The sequence below is a fragment of the Bradysia coprophila genome, unplaced genomic scaffold (genome assembly GCF_014529535.1).
Source record: "Bradysia coprophila strain Holo2 unplaced genomic scaffold, BU_Bcop_v1 contig_324, whole genome shotgun sequence".
In the NCBI taxonomy this organism is placed as follows: domain Eukaryota; kingdom Metazoa; phylum Arthropoda; class Insecta; order Diptera; family Sciaridae; genus Bradysia; species Bradysia coprophila.
The window spans coordinates 3,068,926-3,090,298 of record NW_023503584.1 but is presented as its reverse complement, the minus strand read 5'-3'; the positions used below and the strand labels follow the sequence as shown (position 1 = coordinate 3,090,298).

Below are 21,373 nucleotides of genomic sequence, written 5' to 3'. Positions count from 1 at the left end.
AACCACTTGCCTTTTCTATACAAATGTCTAACTTTCAATCTTGAATATGTCTTAAAATTGAAACACTCACTCAAGTAAAACCACCTGGACTGTACTTGCCTAGATATTTAAAAAAATTCTTTCCCCACCGTTCGTTTTAAGTATTAGTTGCGGATCCGCTCGACTAAATTCCACTTCCTTCATAGGTGCTAACGTTGTTTTTTGTAACGCACTATATTCAAATGACCAAATTGGTGCGTTGAGACAGTTAAATACGAGCTTCAATTGATAATTTCGTCATTTATTCCTAATAAAAAATGCACTTTGGCTCGTTGAGACGAGTACGCTACGAGTTTGAATTGAATTCTGCCCTAAAGCTCCATATTCTCGTTCTCGTTTTTATGGATCAGGTTGATAGTATGGACGCGCAAAATATTCCTGGATTGGTTTTTTGGCAAATTCGTTCCTTTCGTTTATCAATTCATCTCTGTGTCGCTTGGCTTCTACCAGTGACATCGGCCATTCCATGTAATCAACAATTCTGCGAACCAGCTCAATAGGAAAATCAACTTTTTTGCTCTCAATTCTTAGCTTGTACCAAGCTTTTTGTTGCGGAGGCACTTGTGACGTTGACAGTATTTTTACCGAAGGATCGACTAAGTAGAACACCAGAAACTTTCGGTGACCATCACGGGTTGGGTCTTCAAGCTAGTTCATCGATAAAAGGAGGAAATTGAAAATTTTATAGCGCCGTGAATCCACTCTGAAACAATTTGCTACATTGTATTGCGTACCTTAAATGGAGTCACCTGATGTTGCAAAGTGTTCGGAAAAGCAATGCACCGGCCCTCTTTTGTAATAATCGAACCAATAACCTGGTATTGTCCTTGGAAAACTCGTCCGTGATCGTTCCGATCATAGTAATTATCCTGGACGGCATGTCGGAAATTCAAGCGAGATTCGGTTATGTTATTCGATGAATAGTAATAGACTCCCGATGCGACAATCCTTTCATTAGCCATTCCTTCGACGTGCCATGAACCGCCTATGGTCAGAAATGATTTTTTGTCATTGTTCCCCTCCCCCGTAACACACAACTGAGTTACCTGGATATTCTGGCCGATCAGGAGTAAGATGAATGTTGGCAAGCTTAACAATGACTTGCAGATCTCTTCCGTTTAATTTAACAATTTTTTTGGGAGGCGGTGGTGATTCAAAACTGTGTATTTTTATCGGTTGCGTCGCATCTTGACCTTCTCTCTCTACTCCAAAGTCGAAATTTTCGTAAAAATCGGTCTTGATTCGATTTTTCCGAGGATTTCTTAAGTCGGTCAGCACTTTGTTGAACATCGGCACAAATTTTTCGAATATTTTCTCGATGCATCGGTACAGTGTCGGATGGCATTCGGGGTGTAAATTGTTTATGTAGGAAGTGATTTTCACTTCTCCTGACTCGTCAACATGAAACTCGGCTGGTAACCATTGGAATTTCGCCGATGATGTGGGTAGGGATGCCGTTGGTTTGAGAGCAAATTTTGATCCATCATCCAAAGACATAAATTTGTCGTCATCAGCGAATTGCAGTAGTTTCTGTAGAAAAACCAAATTCATTTGATTAAATTTTCCATTCAAAGGGGCAATATGTTGGTTGTCCACATTTACAGATCCCAATTAGAACTTTCGATCACATTAATCTAAATTCTTACGTTTCTCATTCTGTTCATATTCATCAGAGAATAAAGAAGTATTTTCGTAATCAGGAATAAAATCATTTGCTTCCACAAGATCCTGGTCATTTAACAGGTTATATGGCCCAGGCACAGTGAACATAAAAGATATGGCGTCATTGAAGGCGAAACGAGCACCCATAGGAGCAGCTTTTAAGCGCATTCGAAATGAATCGAAAAACGAAGTTAGTCAACCGGAGGTCGACCAGCTAGTATTAAAGCGATTGCAAGCAAAACTAAGCGATCGTTTTTCATTATTGGAAAAGGCTGATGAAGAAATTCAATCTGATCTATTGGAAAAAGACACATTTGAGGAAGAATTCACCGAAGAATTCAATTCGATACTTGAATACAGAGACAAGTTTGGCGATATGAACTTTGTGGTGGAAGAATTGATTGATAAAGATGAATACGGTAACAATGCGGGACGTGAAGTAGATGACGGAGTTCGTACACCTACTCAGGAAATTCGGTCAAAGTATCAGCTCCCGAAAATAGAACTTCAAAAATTCAGCGATGCTCCAATAGAATGGTTGGGATGGTGGAGCCAGTTCAAAGGAATTGATGATGATAAAATATTGTCGGCGGAACACAAATTTCAATCTCATCCAAGCGACTGCGGCAAATCCACCAGCTCATAATGTCGTTATGAGCTTTCCGTCGACCAGCGAAAATTATCCTAAAGCGATCGAATACATGAAATCTCGATTCGGAAACGGTAAGTTTTTCATAGATGTGTGTGCGAGAATTATTAAAGTTGGTCGTTAACATCGACATTATCAGGATAAATTGCAAACCCAACTAAGAGCACTAGAATCACTCGAAGTTACAATAGATAAGTACGCCGCGATGCTCTACCCATTAGTCGAGTCGGCTCTTCCGGACGAGATACTCATGGCGTGACAGAGATCGATGAATCAATCACGCAAAGAAGCCGGTGATGAGGATCAGTTAAGTTTGCCCCTGAAACTTTCCCTGAAATGAAGTCGATTCTGAAATTCGTTTGAAAATGGCACGAAGTGGTATGTCAGAACGCCTCGAAAATTCCAACGAGTTCGGCACTGCAATGGTTTCATCAAGCTCAACAATTGACAAGAACAATTTATGTCATTTCTGCAAGAAACCTGGACATATCAAACCGTATTGTCATCAGTTCAAGAAATTCTTGCAGAAAGTGATACACAGAACGAAAATGTTAAGCACAAACAAAACGGCGGAGACAAAGAAGAGGGAGCAGTAGCCAACGTTGCACAAATCGACGTTAAAGACACCTTATTAAAGGCAATCACGGCTTTGTTTAATCAATGTCTCCAATGGGAAGAAGTACCAGAAGCCTGCAAAAATGTGGTAATTACATTGCTGCATAAAAAAGGAGACATAACAAAGCTGGAAAATTACCGACCCATAAGCCTATTGTCAACACTCTACAAGTTGTTTATGAAAATCATTACGAAGAGGAACACTAACAAGTTCGACTTCTACCAACCTGTTGAACAAGCTGCTTTCAGATCTGGTTTCAGCACAAACGACCATTTGCAGGTGATGAGAACGCTTATTGAGAAGTGTCGTGAATACAACATCGACATAGTCTTGCTATTCATAGACTTCGAAAAAGCTTTTGATTCAGTGGAAACATGGTCGATATTGGACGCATTAGACGAATGTATAGTAGACTCAAGGTACTCCAACACAATTCGATATGTGTACAAAAATGCTACTTCATGTATAAAACTTCATAAGAGCACGGAAAAATTCAGAATTGGCCGAGGTGTAAGGCAGGGTGACACCATTTCACCGAAATTATTCACGGCGATTCTGCAGAGTGTTTTTAGGAAGTTAAACTGGAGTAAAATGGGAATAAAGATAAATGGAGAGTACCTGAGCAATCTCCGCTTCGCTGATGACATTGTACCGAGAGTGTTTTTAGGAAGTTAAACTGGAGTAAAATGGGAATAAAGATAAATGGAGAGTACCTGAGCAATCTCCGCTTCGCTGATGACATTGTACCGATAGCAGCGAATCTAGGTCAGGCTCAGCTTATGCTACAACAGTTAAGTGAAGAGGCAAGCAAAGTTGGCCTCAAGATGAACTTATCGAAAACAAAAGTCATGACCAACATCGAGGACGATAGGGAGATCAAAATTGGTGACACTGTCATTGAACGAGTCGACAGCTATGTATATCTAGGACATAAACTGAAGTTAGGTCTGTACAACCAAACTGCAGAAATAAGACGTAGGATTGGTCTTGCATAGGCAGCGTTCGGAAAACTCAGACTAATTTTCAAAAGCAAAATGAATAATAGTCTGAAACGCAAAGTTTTCGACACTTGTGTCCTTCCAGTGCTCACTTATGGAGCGGAAACGTTAACTTTAACGAAAGCATCCGAAGATAAATTGAGAGTGACACAAAGAGCCATGGAACGGAGTATGCTTGGAATAACACTCAGAGACAGAATGACGAATCAATGGATTCGACAACAGACCAGGGTCGTTGATGTCATGGAAAGAATAGCATCTCTGAAATGGAGCTCGGCGGGACATATTGCAAGAAGGACAGACGGACGTGGGACCAAAAAGATCATGAACTGGCGACCATATAAAAGACGAGCTATAGGTAGACCACCGGAGAGATGGACAAACGGAATTAAGAATATTGCAGGTACAAACTGGCAGCAAATGGCAATGGATCGTACAAAATCGAAAGAAGTTGGAGAGGCCTACATCTAGCAGTGGATAGAAACAGGCTGAAAAAGAAGAATAAGAAGAAGAAAGACAATTATGGATTGTAGACATTAGATAACGTTCTGCATGTGTCATCATTGACTGGAAGCGTGCTGTCTGTTTCCAAATTAACCGATCGAAACTATAAAGTTGAATTCAACAAGTCAATTGGTAAATTGAGATACAATAACGGAATCATGGGCTTTGCGGACAAAACTTCAAACGGATTGTACGCAATGAAAAGATTTGGAGTATCAAAATAAATATAATTAGTTTAAGGAGGAGGAAAGAAGACGGATTATTGGGAAACGAAAATGAGGAGGAGTGTTGGTTGTCGACATTTACAGATCCCAATTAGAACTTTCGATCACAGTAATCTAAATTGTTACGTTTCTCATCGGAGAATAAAGAAGTATTTTCGTAATCAGGAATAATTTCATTTGTTTCCACAAGATCCAAGTCATTTAACACAATACAACTAATAAATCAGACACTCACCTCATCACAAAAAGGTGGCATTGGTTCTAATGTAACTCTTGACTGAAAAAGCGTTTATTATTTTTTTAAACTTCGGTTCTATTAGTGCAAAAACTCACCCTTCCAGCAACAAAACAAAACAGCGATGGATTGATCAAATCTAACACTTGATTGTTTGAACCTGGACACCAATCCTTCTTTGAATCCGGAATGTTTTCTAAAATGCTGACTCTTCCCATAAACTCGTTTCGTAATGCATCATCGATTAACGCATCTGATTGCCATGTGCCATCCACAGCAGCGACTTCAATTGAACCGTCTCTGATGGACAAATAATGGCCTGTCGTGAAATTTCAAATTAAAAACTTGATTTCATTAACGCTCATTCCGCAACTTTACCCAGCTCGGCCAAAACATATTCGAATTTCCTCTCGCTCTGACTCATGGGGCTGGCTATTTCATCTTTCCATCTAGCGACGACAGTCGGATCATTCATCTTTTCCGCCCAATTTGCCTCTTCGCGGATGCTAATGCTAATTCGAATGATGTCCCATTCGCTGTATGAATTTGGAAAGACTATCACACCATAGTCTGCCTGTATCAATCCGTATGGGAAGGGAGTCTCAAATGTTTCCATTTCCATAGCAGGTCTGTTTACTAAAATGTCGCCGAACAGTTGCAATATTACTTATTTCATCCACAATATCACTCTTATGCCTCAGACTTCGTGGTTGAGTGTCGTTGCAAATAAATATCAAAACGCTTTTTTCTTATAACGGATAACGGTCAACTTAAAGTATGGAGTCCCTCGTACGACATAAAGGGTTTACATCAAATTTCGATATTAAATTCGTTGGTCAGTTTCAAATATCCTATTTCACCTCCTACGGAAATTCCTGATCTACTCTATAATGTTATTGGTCAACTCCGGTAAGTTTTAGGAACGAATATGCTGATCAGACAGACAATCAATGAACACTGAGAGTACAAAACGCAATTATTCGTGACCTTTGCGGTGAAATTATGTTGATGGAGCAGTGCTGCGAACGCATGCAAAAAAACGAAATGAACTTACCATGCGATTTCATCCTTTACCACTTACAGTTCAATGGATGCTACTGGTCTTATTTCAAACGAGGCGGGATTGGTTCGTTCCGAGGTTCGTTCGACTAAAGTTGCTCACAGTGGCGAACAATTTTTCATTGTTCGAAGCTTGGATGGGTGCAAAGTAATCTAGGTAGTCACTAGGTCCCACCTTTTGGGCGGGTCAGGTCCCTTGACTGATAATTTTCCCAAAATAATGTTGTTATTTGGTCATTGCATTGGTAAACTTCTTAATCAATTAATTACACTGTTATAAACATCTGAATTTATTTTACTGATTTTTTCAGCTGGTTGAGACAATTCATGATGTCCAAACAAATGACAGTATTTTGACCTCAAAATATTTATTTGAACTCAACTATCACATCTGAAAAAAATCTCATTTTATTTATGAATTTATTTTTTCGTAAACAAAATATCACGACTCGCGTTAAACTCCGTGTTAGTATTCCAGGATCCGGGAAGATTCCAATAGTGATCCAAATAATAATTTAGCGACAGACAATTTAATTTAGAATGCTATTATATGAACATTCTCGACTATATTAGGTTGTTTATTTAGAACAGTTCAACACAACCCCTCAATTTTTATCCCCACAAAAATGAAATGTTGTCACTCCGCATTCGTTCAAATTGTCCAATATGTTCCAGTAAGACCAGAGTTGTTTACTATTGAAGTAAGATACATCGACTCATGTTAATTACGGCCTTCCCTTCGCTTTGGCTGCAAACTTTTCAATTGTCCAAGCTGTCTAATATTGCAATAAGATACCACGGATCGTGTGAATTATGACTCTCGCTTCGCTCGGGCCGCTCACACTGATCGGAGTTCTCTAATGTTAGGAGGTTTGCTCTGGTCACAAACTTCTCACTCGCCCGAACTGTCTAATATTGCAATAATATACCGCGACTCATGTGAATTCCCACTCGTCGGAGTTGTCTAATGTTAGACTTGATTGTGTTTTTTCAATTATACATCAATTATATTGGTCATCGTCGAACTTGACCTTCCAAAAGTCAAATGGATAATTTTGGAAAACTAAATTTTTCAATATTTTCTGTTAATTATCAACAGAGTAAAATTTTGTTTTTCTGGATTAGTTTCAATACCCTTAGGCCAACATAGACTCTCTTCGAACTTAACCGTGCGAATTTAATTCCTTTTCGATTAAAACCAATTTCATGAAATGTCGCATACAAAGTCTCCATATATAGAAGCGTCAATACTAACCCGGAAAGTTCTGACTTGCTCAGCATACCATTGTGATCCTTGTCCAAATTCAAATAATGTCCGTACACACTCAGCGCTGACGGTGCCGAGAACCAATTCAATTCTTGTGAGTCCTTCGGCGACTCATCGTCCCGCAACTGTATTCGATAATGTGAATTATGATTCTCTAGTCGACTCAGTCAGCATCGACTGCATTCTACTCACTTCCAGCAAATCGTCCAGGAAACTGCACGACAAAATATCTCGAATGCGAATCTTTCCGGTTCGCAACGGGTCCAAGAAGAAGAAAAACTTGCGAACGGCTGTGCACACATAGAAACTGTGAAACGGTCGCTCTAATCCCTCCAGTTGTGGCAGCGTCGGAATGAGTTCCATGATGTACGATTCCATGTCCTACGATCGTCGGTTGCGCTTCATATTAATTTAAGTATATAAACAAACAGCGTCTGGGTTGGGCTCAGAGTCACTTGACAAAGCGATCGGACAACGTCCTCGCCTTTGGAACACAGAGCATGAATAGCCAAAGTCAACTCGTTCGTTCGGTTCTGTAAACATTTACTTCATAAGTAGTGCTCGACCAAGCAAAAGCATGACACTCTGGTGTCTTGAACTTTCACTAGCTTCTAGACTCAATAGTAATTTAATTTCAATAAAACTAGGAAACTAGCGAAAGCTCTTAAAAGACTCAAAAGGCCTAACGAAAAATTGTTCACGTAACTTATGACCTGAGAAAACAATAGTGGTGCTTGCTCAGGATCACTCTCTTATATCGGTGTGTATGTATATCATAATTTGCGTATTCTTATGAAGGACGGACTTATGAACTAAGAAGAACCATATGAACATTCCTGAACAGAGAAATGATAATAGGTGGCGCTGCGCTAAGTCATTTTTTATAATTTTTCTGTACCAGGACCCCTGAATTGACGTGCCGTTTTGATAACGTATGATGGTGCGAAAGTGTCTGCCCAAGTTTACTTTTGATGATACCTTTCCACTAGAATCCTTTTTCAAAAATATAGGTCCGCAGTAACGACCACGAATGTGTTAGCTTTCAATAAAAATAGATTTGGTTGTAGGAGTTTGACCGGCTTGGAGAAAATGGAGCAGTTTATGAAAATTTCGTTATTTTGCTGAGTTTTCTCAGAGCTGGTCAAACAACTACAATCAAAAGTAATTTTTATTTAACGCCAACATATTCGTGGTACGTTATTCCGGTCGTACATTTTTCAAAAAGGATTAGGATGAATCATCAAAAATAAAATACGAGACACACAAATGTCGGCTAAAATTTTAGCTAAACACCGATGCATCTTAATGCAAAACGTCGAATGACGTACTTAATACTTCTCACAGACCAAGCTAAGCATCGATGCCTCTTCAGCCTTCATATGTTTGTCTCATATTTCATTTTGATGATATCTCTCCACCAGAATCCTTTTTGAAAAATGTACGACTTCTTAAGAGGCGTCGATGTTTTGCTGAAAAGCATACATTTGGGCGTTTTTTTTTAATTCTGGATTTTAGTTTATTTTTGCTGATACATTTCAACCAGAATCATTTTTCAAAAATATAGGACCGCAATAACGACCACGAATGTGTTAGCTTCCAACAGAAAGTAGATTTGGTTGTAGCAGTTAAATCAGCTCTGAGAAAACTAAGCACTTTATGAAAATTGCTGATCGTTATTGCGGTCGTACATTAAAAAAAAAAGATTCTGGTGGAAAGATATTATCAAGAATGAAATACGAGACAAGCAAATGTAGGCTACAATTTTATCTAAGCATGGTGTTTGCCAACAAATTCTAATCGAATCAACCGCCCCTGTGTTTAGCAGATTTTGAGACATCCTCATAATAATTTACAAAAACGAAGGCCATGATGAAGGGGCAAATTCAGAAAATTTCCTGGGCTGTTGAAATTTAAAAATGTTTTGTTTCGGGCGCTTTTTGATAAATTGTACTTTCATAGGCACATAGGTTCATAGGGCGCCTGCTAATGGTAAAGTGGCCGGTGGGACTCCAGTTCCGAATCGAGTACCAAAACAACAAGTCGCCTCATTCTAATATCACTTTTCGTTCAATTTATTTTCTTCTTTCTTAATTTTGTCAATATAAAATCTGTGATTTGTCAGTGTAGCTACCAGTCCTTTCGTGTGTACAACATCATTTTCATCGCTCAAATATTTAATTTCTTCATTCGAGAGATCCGTCATTTTACCGTTTAACGAATTTAGAATAGCGTTCCCGGCACACAAATCCCATTTCTTTATGTGGGCCGTGTGGATGTAGGCGGTGGCATTGTTGAACACCACTTGAAGCACTTTATAGCCTACATGAGGATTTTAATTAACAAAAATCCAGTGGACTTGGTTCAACCGAGTCTACTCACCCGCTCCTGCTGCGTCTATAACATGCACATCATCGCCGAAGATACTGTTGGTCATTTTCTTCACATCACCGCTATGTGACCGCGACACAACGATTATGTGATTCTTCGACTCTTCCGGTTTGACTTTAGCCAGGTCCTCGGACATTGATTTGCCTTTCCAAGCCCACACTGTTTTCAATGTAAACGGATTGTGAATCACTCCTATCGTTGCGTATCCTTTAATTGCCACGCATACCATGGTTGTTACGTACTCGTAAAGGGATTCTGAAATTAAATGGTTCTTTTAGTACCGTTGGTCTCTGCAGTAAGATCAGATTATACTCGCACCTGTATACTCTTGGGTAGCATCTAATGGATCGATCCAGACGGTGATATCGTCTGCGCGCACGTCTTCGTCGGGCAATGTGGCTGCATGTAAAACAGTTGGATCTAAATCGAACAGCGGTACATCAGAGCACCGGACCGTTTCAGCATCTTCTTCAGAAATAATTTTTAATTTCGGGAACAGTCTCTGTAAGCCTTGTTGCATTACACAATGGGAACGGAAGTCTGCATTCGTCACCTGAAAACATTTATTTTATTCAGAAAATACGATCGATTTAGCGACAATTCTACCGGATCGTTTGCACCTTCGAGAGTTTTGCCTTTACTTCGTTCATGAATGTTTTTGTCTTTCGACACAGCCAACACTTCAATGCCACCTTTTTCAGCAGCCTGAATCGATCCAATTAGCAACTTTCTTAAGTTGATGTAATTTGGATTTTTGTGTATGCCACTACCGTGCGATGTGTCTTTTTTGCTAAAGCTCATGTAGTAGATGAGTAGAACGATGACCAATGTGAAAATCAACATTCCACATTTGTTTATTTTAACCGAACCGCCAAGATTCATTTTAAAGTCGAATTCAGTTTCTCTAAGCGCCGCACACGAATATTCACAACTAATTATTTTGCCACGGAATTTAATCAATCGAATTTGTGCATTTTAAGCATTTTCGGTAGTTTCCGTAACATTGCATTTCTACATCACCTCTAACGTCAATTTTGACATTTTTAGAAACATAACAGAAAGACACTGTAAAAAATTCACAGAGAAAATCGATGATAATGATGTCTTAGAACGTCGACATCGTCGATATAACCAATGCACTTCAAGCATGAGTGGTACTCTAAGTAGGGCACTGAAACTGGACAGTGTGTTAAGATAATTGCTTTTTTCTGGCTTACAAATCTGGAGGACTATGTGATTTAAAGGCAGGGTAAATTAAAATGATCGATTATGAAGATTTTTAGCGTATCGTGATTTGAAAACAAGTATAGAACTAAATAACAAGCTTTCGACCAATTTGTATAACATTCACCATGTTTTTTCGGTGTATTGAGCTTGCGCGCGAACGTTTGTACTTCGATGTCGAGCTTATGCGTGTGCATTGAAAATGTTTACAAATAATAAACCTACCAAATGTAATGTAAACAGTTGAATGGGTGGTATGTAAGACTATACTGGCTTTCAAATCTGGATACACTCAGAGTTGATCATTTTATTTTGCTTCCACTTTACATCGACCGATATTACAAAACTGCGGAAAACAAACTAAATCCAGGGGTTACGTTATCTAATACGTAACAAAAATTGAGCTTGAACTTCGAATAAATAAAGTTCAAAACAAGTTCAAAGTGGTTGTGTTCATTAGTGTAGTGACAGGATACGAGTTCAAGTTTCTCCTTAAGTATTCTTGTAACCCTGTGGTGGCAAGTAAAAGACTGTTTTTTCCATCTATCTAAACTTCTCATTTTCCATCAGAGGATTGGAAAACTTGTATTGTAAATTTTCAAAAAACTTGTTCAATCAGAAAATTTACGGCTGTCTAGTATAACGGACCAGTGGAAGCAACTGAAGATGGTTAGACCACGCTAACCTCTGACCGCCACTGCATCCGGAAGTCGAAACGGAAAGAGAAGAGTAATTTTGCTCTGTTTGTTCTTTGATTTTGTTTGATATTATTTATTCGAAGTTCAAGCTCAATTTTTCTTATGTTTTAGATAACGCCACTCCTGGATTTAGTTTGTTTTCTAGGTAAAATAAAGTTTTGTACCATCGGTCGATTACAGTGAGTTTATTTTGTTGAACTAATGTTCGGTGTTTTTGTTGAATGTTTTTGAACGAATTTTGCCCGAGATTGTGTTTTTGCTACGTTTGGGTGTTTTCATTGCAGCCTTTCCGATTTTCCCACGTAACGATGGCAATTCTTTTGTTAATTTTCAACTACAAGTTAAATAGGTTTCTTCAATCGTACGGTAAAAACGAATTTTGACAGGCCGAAAACCACCGACCGTCATCCACAGAAGCAAACATAACCGCAACCTAAACAAATTTGTTCGTTAAAACTTCAAAATGAGGTTGTGTTGGCTTCTCTGTGGATGACGATTGACATTTTGAACGGCCTTGGAAGAAACCGAGGGGTAACCTAGTGGCCTAAATGGTGGCAAATCAATTACTAATTCCTTTTAATTCATTTTATTACTTCAATTACCGGATTAACTTAACACCTATACTTGTCGGATTCGCCATTCAATTCCTTTAATTCCAATTAATTTCTACAATTCCACGATATTTTCGGTTATTATTCAATAGACCGTGTGCGATTTTGAGAAAAAAGTTTCATATTTCAATAAAAAGAAGATTTACTATGAAAACCATTGAAAAAAATATTTAATTTTTTTTATAGAAATTATTGAAAAATATTGTTGCCATCCCGATGCCATCCCACTTATTAGAATCTTAGTAAGAATCCAATTAGAATGAATTAGAATGGTTCGTATATCCTTTTAGTTTCATTCAAATTACTGCTTTTAAAGTGAGATATAAAATCAAGCAGACATTTTTCAGATATTCTGTTTACACTTTTGTTCTACAGAATAATAATCTACATCAATTAAAAATAAATTTAGTATACTGCACACGGTCTATTCCATTGCGACATATGTTTTTGTAGGAAATAGTTGGTCACTCACTTTAAATATAGTTATCAAATAGAGACTAAAGTCAAAGTGAAAGGAACGTTTTGTAATGAACAGATTATTTTGAATCGCTTTCGGAGAAACTAAAATTTGGAACAGCTATGTTGCAGCTTTCCGGATACTCCGGTAAATAATTGTAATTGATGGAAACAAGAAATTGATAGAGTTATAAAGAATTGACCGGAATTGACTGGAAATACGTAAAATTGAAGGAATTAAAAGGAATTGACTGGAAATGCGTGAAATTGATGGAATTATGAGGAATTGACCGGAAATACGTGAAATTGATGGAATTATACGTAATTGACTGGAAGTACATTAATACATTGTAAGGGAATTGAAAGTAAATTAAACTAAATACAGATAAGTATGATGATCGGAAAAAAGTGCCAGGGATTTCCGATCATCATACTTATCCTTTATTACTTTCAATTCCTTACAATTTAACGTATTTCCAGCCAATTCCGGTCAATTCCTTATAATTCCATCAATTTCTCGTATTTCCATCAATTACAATTGTTTACCGGATACTCCGGCAATCCCTTTAGTAGTGTAGTCAATTACCCGAGTCGTTTACCCCTCGCAAGAAACCTATATGAAAATTTTATAGCTGTCTTGTGCAAGAGGCTAACGGAAACAACTGAAGATAGTCAGTCTACCCTGACTTTTGGACCGCCGCCAGTCGAAACCGACCTTTTTTTCCCTGGGTTTTTAGCTTTATTTTGATAGGCTGTGGAATGGAAGACAAGAGACGCCAGCTTTCTGTGATTAACTTCAGGTTATACTCTTCACTGAGTATATAGAACTAAAAAAAGGACAGATTAGGCTTAGTCCAGACTCATAATCGAGAGGTCAGGTGTGCAAATCCGCGGCTGGGCAAGATGATTTTTCCTTCATTCGCTTTCTATGTTACACTCAATTATATGTTATTCAAATGGTCCGTTGCCAATTCACAACGTTAAAAATATCGAATGTCCTGCATCTCAATTTCACTAAACTAGCATCACGAGTGCCTAAAATTCAAGGCTGTATACTTTGGCCCCAAAGTATACAGCCTTGCTAAAATTCAGTTCTAACAAAACACCTAGCAAGGTAATAGAAAAAAATAGAGTAGTACTTTAATCGAAGTATGCGAATATTTCCATACCTTTTTTTTCGTAATGTCATTGCAAAATTACCATTAAGGCTGCTAATGGTATCATTGGTATCAAAATACTACTCTATTTGACGTGTAAAATAAAAACCTCTATTACCCTGCTAGGTGCTTTGGTTCTAAACGCGTCTACGATACGGGTGCGCCAAATTTTTTTTGAAGTAGTTCGACTATCGTTCACTATATGCTCATATCGTTCGGATCGTTGAAATTTTTCATTTTGACATATCTGTCATTCAAAAAAAAAGTAAATCAAAAACACAAATAGACCACTGAATCGAGTCGTTTATTTTAATCTCGTTTACAAATATATCAACAAAAAAGTGTTTGGTTTCGATTGTGTTTCCGCTTCATTTGTTTAATTAAATCAATCTCAATTTGAACCTGACAATGGACATTCCATCAAATTCAGCTGAATCAAATGCAAGCGAGAATTTCCTACCATTTTCCTCGAATAGAAAATAATTTTTGTAATCAATCTCAGACCACGTCCCATTCGAATCCTTTTCAACCCGCCGATGATAATGACGACGACGACATACCACCAGAAATGTCAGCATCGTACAGCGAAATCTCATTTCACGGGGTTCCCGAAAACTACGAAAAATCGATACTGGATTCGTCCACCGACTATTTGGATGATACGATGAAGAGTCCACCGCGGCCATCGTCATTGGGATACGGTAATCGGGAGCGTATGTAATTGATAATAGATGTCTGAAATTTGATTATTGTGGGATGAGATTGGACCGTGTATGTGGTTCATAATGTAGGCCTCCAAATTTCTGTACACCCGATATGACGAAACAACTGCAGATGCCAGCCGTGTTCATTAACAGAACGTTTTACATGTTTTTTCAGCTCTGTTTCCTTTGGATGGAACAGTGAGTGTAGACGGATCAATGACCAGTTTTGTAGCCGAAAATCTCGAGTACAAAATTAAGTTGGCAAGTCCGGTGTTGAGAAAAGGTACGAAGACACGATCGGCACGAGCCAATTTTACTTAACAAAAATCCTTCCTCAGAATCGAGTCTAACAAATTCTCGTACGAGCACCCCGAGTCAATCCCATGTCGTGCCGCGTCAATTCATCCAACAGTCTCAGTTCAATCAACAGCAACAAATCGACATCGATTGTCTAAACGACATTGAAATCGAAGCTCAATATCTGGCTGCATCTGTCGATAATTTGACCGAGAATCTGTGCAATTTGCTGCATTCCGTATCGTCGATAACCGCTGACAACGTCGAATGTTATAAAAACTCGGTAAATAAACTAACGGACTGCATGGACAGCAACATTAAGAGTATGTACACAATAATGGCTAAAACGGAAGAGATATCGAATGCGATGCGGCCAACTGTGCAGCTATCTACAAGAATGTATGCTAACGATTTGACTCGACGTCTTTCCGTTGTGTTGGATTTAACGAGAATTTTATTTTCAGACGGGAGATCAGGCGACTGGTTGACATGATGGAAATAAATGTGTAAATTGTGATCAAACGAAAATGTTTCCTTCTTCACGCCACCTCTTTGACCGTCGAAGGTGTCTTACACTAACGCACTGATGTATGCGCCCTGTGTCGTATATTTTGTTGAGTTCTCAACTAACCCAATTAATTCACCTGTTCATAACAGAGGGGATTATAGGACTCCATGGCCACCTATAATTGTACTGAGATAATCAATGCACAACAGACTCGGATTTACAACAATAGTTTCACATACACGAAGTCATCCACTTATTTCCTGAAACACTTCACTATTGTGCTGTAGAACATGTCGCAGTTTCATAGTTTCACTTCCGACAATATACTTGACGAGTCGACGCCCTTTTCCCTTCTGTGTAAATAACTTTTGGCTCGTTTGATTTTTGTTCTTATTTGCTCTTTATTCTAAACAAATCTTTCGCAGATGAAAAATAGCTCACTGGTGCAGAAAAAATTGTTCCACATAATTGGATTTGTTGCAACGTTCCTATTCCATAATTCAACACAACGTTCAATGCCAATATGGTTCGGTTCACCATTAAACCAATTCGTATATGTTAACGGTCGACCGTTTGCCATCCAAAAGAAGTTACCTTCGTTCGCAAGGTCATTTCCTGATATCCAAAATCTTTCATCCCTCATCCCTAAAATGTATGTTCATTGTTCAATGTTAATCGATCCCACCAACAAGTTCAAAATGTTAGTTACTTAAGTCTGTCATTAAACCAACAACAGCGTCATGCTCCGACTGAGACTCAATGCTGGCCAGTTGCATTCCATGGAATCGACAAAACTGCATCGCTCTATACCAATTAGCCTAAGGGTAGGAAATAAATGGAAAATTTCGTGTGATAGATTTAGGTCATTACGTACCTTAAAGAAAAATCCTAACATGAATTCCTTACTTCCCATTGTCGTAGATGGCATGGCATCTGTAAGAATATCCGTCATAAAAGTCATATTGGGAGATAGTGTTATCTATGTTGGGAGGCATAAATGTTACGAGTCCTTGCTTTCAGAAACAATTGCCTCTTAGTCGTTTATCATGGCCGTACCTTTGTATGTGGTAATACGGCAGTACGCATTTTATTGCAAATTTTCAAAGAATTTGACTGAGATTTGTTGTGCATCTTTGGTCGCTGCAGGATACCGAGAAGAACAAAGTTACGTAAGAAACTTTTTCATAATATTGAAGAGTTACGGATGGGAACAGTGTCAGAACAGTCATTATCCGAGAGATTTTAGAGCTCTCTTGCTAGAATTGAATTCCTGAAGCCGAATGCGGAAGAAATGTGAAGAAGATTTCACACCTACTTTTACTATTTCTTCCCAACTATTTTATATCGAAGAATGTAATCGAATTCCGACATTTATTTGTCCTGGTATCCTCGTGTACCGAAGATTTGTGGGTTTCGAAATTTAGACTGAAACTCTTTCAACGTTTTTTTAAAAATAGTTTCTGAATATTTTTGAAATAGGACGGACTTCGAAGTCAGACTTTATAAGTTTTACCTCGTAATTCACCCATCAAACCCGATATTTGCAGAACTACGATTATTATTGTTATGAATCTAAACATTTCAAAAAATTTGATGGCTTCTCACAAACTCAAAACTGAATTATTAAATTACCGTGGTATTGTTTTTATAGTCAATCTTTATATATCTTCAGTTTATCTTCTACATTTTCACAAAAAACTTATCGAATAGCTGTCATCAAAATTCATTTTGCTTTCTGATGGGCTGATAATTATTAATCCAGACGATAATGGCGAAGGAAATGCACAATTGGAAGTTAAGCCACGAAAAATATCTTTTTAAACCTTATTTACACCAGATGTAGGGTTATTTATTGCACTAGTTACCGGTCAACCCACAATTACCGGCCATTTTTAATCTTTGTCATTAAAATCACTTTAAAATAATAAATTAACTTGTGTCCTTGTATCTTGTTCTGCAAAAAAAACCCTTTTACGTACAAGTGAAAGCAGGATATTTCACTGGTCTACTAAATGCGTTAACCATTAAACTTAACTAGCTAAAATATTAGATCCGTATTTTTCTAGAATTAGCACGAAAGCTTTGGTTAGAGTAGCTGAGTTTATCTTTTTTCTACTCTAACCAACGCATTGTACAATTGCAAAAGACTTGCTCCCGATGCATAAACTATCAGTCAAAAAAACCCTAAAGGGGGAAAGTGACGTAAGTCCCTGCGCAACACCTTGTGTCAACTTTCAAAATAAATGATATCGCTGAGGGTAACTCATTTTGCGCCTGTACCGGCTGCACGCAAAAATTTTGTAAACAAATTAATGGACCCAAAAATATGACTGCATCACAGAGTGGGATATGTTCCTTGATCACTAAAAGAAAATTTTTCAACATTTTTTAGTAGAGGGCATGATAGGCAAGGCACGACAGAATTACATTTACCACGGCAGAGTAAAATAAACCAGGCAGGAGCGGTTCATTTTCGAAACGTCAAATAAGAGACTGCAATTATTCAGGTCCCTAGTCAAACAAGCGCTCCATTTGCCATCCAAAAGTAATCATCTACGGACGCAAGATCATTTCCTGATATCCAGAATCTTTCACCTCTCATCCCTAAAATGTGTGTTCAACGTTATGCATCCTTAATTCATCACAAGTTCAATATTGTCAATTTGTGTACCTAAGTCTGTAATTTTACCCACAACAGCGTCATTCTCTGACTGAGACTCAATACTGGCCAATTGCATTCTATTGCATCCCTAAAGAAAATTCCCAAAATGAATTCCTTATTTCCCATTCTCGTAGATGGCATGAAATCTATAAAAAATATCCGAAATATAATTCATATTAGGAAAGAGTCCTTGTTTTCGGAAAAAATTCCCTCTTGAAGAATTTAATCGAATTTCACCCTTTTTGATTGTTGAGGTGAATATACTTCTGTTCTTAAAATTGCCTCTGTACTTCTGTACTTCTAGGATTGCTGAAGTGAGTATTGATCAGTTCATAAATTCCACCACTTCCATCATCTTCCCATAATATATTAGATTTCCTCCTAGTATATCATAGACTCCTGACGTATGTACCATCCGAATATTTTTTTTTTCTTTTAGAATATAATTACCTTGTAATTCAGACATCGAAGCCGATATTTGCAGCAGTACGACTATTATTGTTATAAATTTAAACATTGTAAAAAATTAGTATTCGGATAGCTCCTCAAAACCTGACAACTGAATCATCAACACCGCGGTATGGTATTTATAAGAAAATTGTCGCAAATCATTAGATTAGGAATTGTGTCAAAAGCGACATAATGATAATGTCACTATCAAGTTCAAACAATTGAAAAAGATGTAACGGAAATGATTTTCTAATTATTTATCTTCAGTTGTTGAACCATCTTCAACATTTTTAATAGACTTATCGGTTTATCTGTCTCATTGGCAATCAGGAGTTTAATTCATTAAAATGCATTGTGCCTTCTGATAGGGCTGATGATTGTAACTACATAGATGATCTCTTTTACTTCAGAAGAAAAATTAGGTGCCTAGGTACTTGGAAATTAAATGAAAACCAAAGCAAAGTATATCCAAAAGTATTTTAAAAAATCTGTGACACATACCACAAAGAGAAATTTAAATAAACACACATAGATTTAACCCAGCCCCCCAACCAAATCTTTAACACAATTTGCTTCAGCTGTTTTACGGCTGGTCCATTAATACATTCAGAACTTTAGGCATCGATACATATCTGTACATGTATTGTCATCATAGGAAATTCACCCGAAAGTTGGGCTCCTCTTTTTTGTCTAGAATCTAAACCATATTTTTTAAATTCACGGTTTTCCACGTAAAATTGTTTCAAGACAGGCCACACAAAATGATTATGTTTAATCGAAGACAATATTTGACAGGGCTTCGAAAAAAAACGAATGATAATAATTGAAGGGAACATCAAGTAGACAGGATATAGGTGCCACCACTCTATGATTAGTTACGTAAGCGTAAGTCATTTCATTATCCAATTTGAATAGCTTAATTCCCATCAGAGTTTATTGATGATGATCACAGAAGTGCTATGCGCTTTCAAATTTAGCAGTATCAATTACGTTTATCCGGGTATTGTGGCATTGAAACTATAGTTTTAGCAGTTTATCGATGAGTTAAATTGAGCAGCACGGGAGCCAACGTTTTTCAAGCAAAAGTGATCATAGTCCCTTAGTTCCTAACATAGTACTATTGTTTTGATATGTGCACGGGTGAGACATGAACTCACATGCTAGTTGAAGGTTGTCTGTTAGTTCGTGTCTCACCCGTGCACATCCACATTTTTATTTCAAATCCAAATCGATTCTAGTATTTCAAAAAATGTCTAAAAAAGGGTACTATTTTGTATGGAATGGTTTTTTTTACAGTGTTTTACAGTTAGACACACACGGTTCCCCTCAACCGAAATAAAGTTTTATTTTTGGGTACCCAAAAAATGAGTGTTGATATGGATGAAGGGACCCCTAAGGACTATAAAACAGGTTTCCTTCACTCCAGGTCTGCTGATCTCCCCATAGTAAAATTTTCAAAATTCGTTTTTTTGAGGCATCTGTGGTAGGTTTTCAATCTTTTTTAGCTTATATTAAGATCCCTGACCTCAGAAACAGCTCAGTGAGTCCGTCAATGAATTTTATGGAAGAGACTTTTTTTTTAAATAATTTATTCGAAGCCGCAACACTATTTTTTTTTTAAATTTCGTCGATTCCGTTCTGCGACTCATAAATCGACTGCAAACCATTGACTAACATCTACAAACAAGTTCGGAATGTGGCTTAAACTAATCTACAGATGTCTAAACTTAAATACAAAGAAAGAAAATTTGCCAAAAAAATGTTTTGTGGTCGTTGCAGTATGTCAAACTTCGCCAATGCTGATTTTTCTTACTTTTTTCTCAAGAAAAGAACCTTCGAAAGTAAATAAAATGTTATTGGAGTGTTTTAAAAGTCGCAATTTGACGTTTGAAGTAAATACAAACGAACACAAACGCTCACACAATTAAATAAATTATATTAAACTTTCCTAAATTGTATTTACTCTTTAGTATGCCGAACTTCGAAACTTAAAATGGAAGGAAATTCGGTAACTTTTATTAAAATTCAAATTAAATATGTTGCTTTGAACCAATAAAACTGAAAAAACCTTGTAAACCTTTGACAAATTTACTTAATTACCTCTAGAGTGTAATATTAGTATACCGGGAAGTACTCTCACTCCATCTTTTTGATTTTTATGTTAAGCCAAATTCAAATGAGTCCCTTTAATATGTGGTAACTCCAGGAATATTTTACTAACCGTTTTTTGAATAATCCGAGATAATTTCACTCTTTGCTGGATGATTTGAAATTTACATGAAAATGTAATTTCTTTGTTTAATTGATTAAACTTAGAAATGTGATCTTTAGACTCGTATTCTGTTTCTTGTTTTAGTATCCATGATCCATTCAGCTTATTTAAACACTCCCATAACATTTTATTTACTTTCGAAGGTTCTTTTCTTGGGAAAAAAGTAAGAAAAATCAGCATCGGCGAAGTTTGACATACTGCAACGACCACAAAACATTTTTTTGGCAAATTTTCTTTCTTTGTATTTAAGTTTAGACATCTGTAGATTAGTTTAAGCCACATTCCGAACTTGTTTGTAGATGTTAGTCAATGGTTTGCAGTCGATTTATGAGTCGCAGAACGGAATCGACGAAATTTTAAAAATTAGTGTTGCGGCACTAATGTATGAATGCATTATTTTTCTCTTCCATAAAATTCATTGACGGACTCACTGAGCTGTTTCTGAGCTCAGGGATCTTAATATAAAATAAAAAAGATTGAAAACCTACCATAGATGCCTCAAAAAAACGAATTTTGAAAATTTTACTATGGGGAGATCAGCAGACCTGGAGTGAAGGAAACCTGTTTTATAGTCCTTAGGGGTCCCTTCATCCATATCAAGACTCATTTATTGGGTACCCAAAAATAAAACTTTATTTCGGTTGAGGGGAACCGTGCACAGTCAAGTTTCAGAACCCTTTTTGAGTACGCTTG

General features: G+C 37.4%; 4 protein-coding genes across 5 annotated transcripts; 1 reads left to right on the top strand and 3 right to left on the bottom strand.

Annotated features, from left to right (window-relative positions):
• Window positions 1–259: 259 nt before the first annotated feature.
• Window positions 260–5,927, bottom strand: LOC119079487. The gene is made up of 6 exons (XM_037187430.1): window positions 5,306–5,927; window positions 5,026–5,246; window positions 4,928–4,969; window positions 1,086–1,569; window positions 774–1,024; window positions 260–687 (listed from the first exon to the last, which is right to left on the bottom strand). Exons 1-6 carry the CDS (start codon window positions 5,547–5,549, stop codon window positions 379–381), a joined length of 1,551 nt encoding a protein of 516 aa, XP_037043325.1. The 5' UTR covers window positions 5,550–5,927; the 3' UTR covers window positions 260–378.
• Window positions 5,928–9,293: 3,366 nt separating this feature from the next.
• On the bottom strand, window positions 9,294–10,689 carry LOC119079520 (putative inositol monophosphatase 3). The gene is made up of 4 exons (XM_037187487.1): window positions 10,248–10,689; window positions 9,960–10,194; window positions 9,633–9,896; window positions 9,294–9,572 (listed from the first exon to the last, which is right to left on the bottom strand). The coding sequence occupies exons 1-4, from the start codon at window positions 10,521–10,523 to the stop codon at window positions 9,310–9,312; spliced, it is 1,038 nt and encodes a 345-aa protein (XP_037043382.1). The 5' UTR covers window positions 10,524–10,689; the 3' UTR covers window positions 9,294–9,309.
• Window positions 10,690–14,028: 3,339 nt separating this feature from the next.
• On the top strand, window positions 14,029–15,310 carry LOC119079533 (BLOC-1-related complex subunit 6). Of its 2 annotated transcripts, none has more exons than XM_037187519.1 (5): window positions 14,029–14,228; window positions 14,290–14,488; window positions 14,667–14,774; window positions 14,830–15,187; window positions 15,253–15,310. In XM_037187519.1, the coding sequence occupies exons 1-5, from the start codon at window positions 14,196–14,198 to the stop codon at window positions 15,296–15,298; spliced, it is 744 nt and encodes a 247-aa protein (XP_037043414.1). In that variant the 5' UTR covers window positions 14,029–14,195; the 3' UTR covers window positions 15,299–15,310. The 2 variants fall into 2 exon arrangements, with proteins under 2 accessions (XP_037043414.1, XP_037043413.1); XM_037187518.1 differs by having other exon boundaries at window positions 14,290–14,500.
• A 348-nt stretch (window positions 15,311–15,658) lies between these two features.
• LOC119079546 (lectin subunit alpha-like) lies at window positions 15,659–18,505 on the bottom strand. Its single transcript, XM_037187534.1, has 4 exons — window positions 18,409–18,505; window positions 16,171–16,229; window positions 16,006–16,114; window positions 15,659–15,941 (listed from the first exon to the last, which is right to left on the bottom strand). The coding sequence occupies exons 1-4, from the start codon at window positions 18,473–18,475 to the stop codon at window positions 15,703–15,705; spliced, it is 474 nt and encodes a 157-aa protein (XP_037043429.1). The 5' UTR covers window positions 18,476–18,505; the 3' UTR covers window positions 15,659–15,702.
• Window positions 18,506–21,373: the final 2,868 nt, after the last annotated feature.

Excerpts from the sequence above, each read along its gene's own strand:
- LOC119079533 (XM_037187518.1), top strand. The coding sequence starts at position 14,196 with ATGGACATTCCATCAAATTCAGCTGAATCAAAT. Across the intron at positions 14,229-14,289 it reads CAAATTCAGCTGAATCAAAT|ACCACGTCCCATTCGAATCC; the intron begins GCAAGCGAGAAT and ends AATCAATCTCAG. Across the intron at positions 14,501-14,666 it reads GGGATACGGTAATCGGGAGC|CTCTGTTTCCTTTGGATGGA; the intron begins GTATGTAATTGA and ends ATGTTTTTTCAG.
- LOC119079546 (XM_037187534.1), bottom strand. The coding sequence starts at position 18,475 with ATGTTTAAATTTATAACAATAATAGTCGTACTGCTGCAAATATCGGCT. Across the intron at positions 16,230-18,408 it reads TTCGATGTCTGAATTACAAG|ATGCCATGCCATCTACGACA; the intron begins GTAATTATATTC and ends ATATTCTTACAG. Across the intron at positions 15,942-16,005 it reads TGGTTTAATGACAGACTTAA|GGATGAGGGATGAAAGATTT; the intron begins GTAACTAACATT and ends CATACATTTTAG.
- LOC119079520 (XM_037187487.1), bottom strand. The coding sequence starts at position 10,523 with ATGAATCTTGGCGGTTCGGTTAAAATAAACAAATGTGGAATGTTGATT. Across the intron at positions 9,897-9,959 it reads TGCTACCCAAGAGTATACAG|AATCCCTTTACGAGTACGTA; the intron begins GTGCGAGTATAA and ends ATTTAATTTCAG. Across the intron at positions 9,573-9,632 it reads TATAGACGCAGCAGGAGCGG|GCTATAAAGTGCTTCAAGTG; the intron begins GTGAGTAGACTC and ends ATCCTCATGTAG.
- LOC119079487 (XM_037187430.1), bottom strand. The coding sequence starts at position 5,549 with ATGGAAATGGAAACATTTGAGACTCCCTTCCCATACGGATTGATACAG. Across the intron at positions 1,025-1,085 it reads TGATCGGCCAGAATATCCAG|GCGGTTCATGGCACGTCGAA; the intron begins GTAACTCAGTTG and ends TTCTGACCATAG. Across the intron at positions 688-773 it reads ATCAGGTGACTCCATTTAAG|CTTGAAGACCCAACCCGTGA; the intron begins GTACGCAATACA and ends TCGATGAACTAG.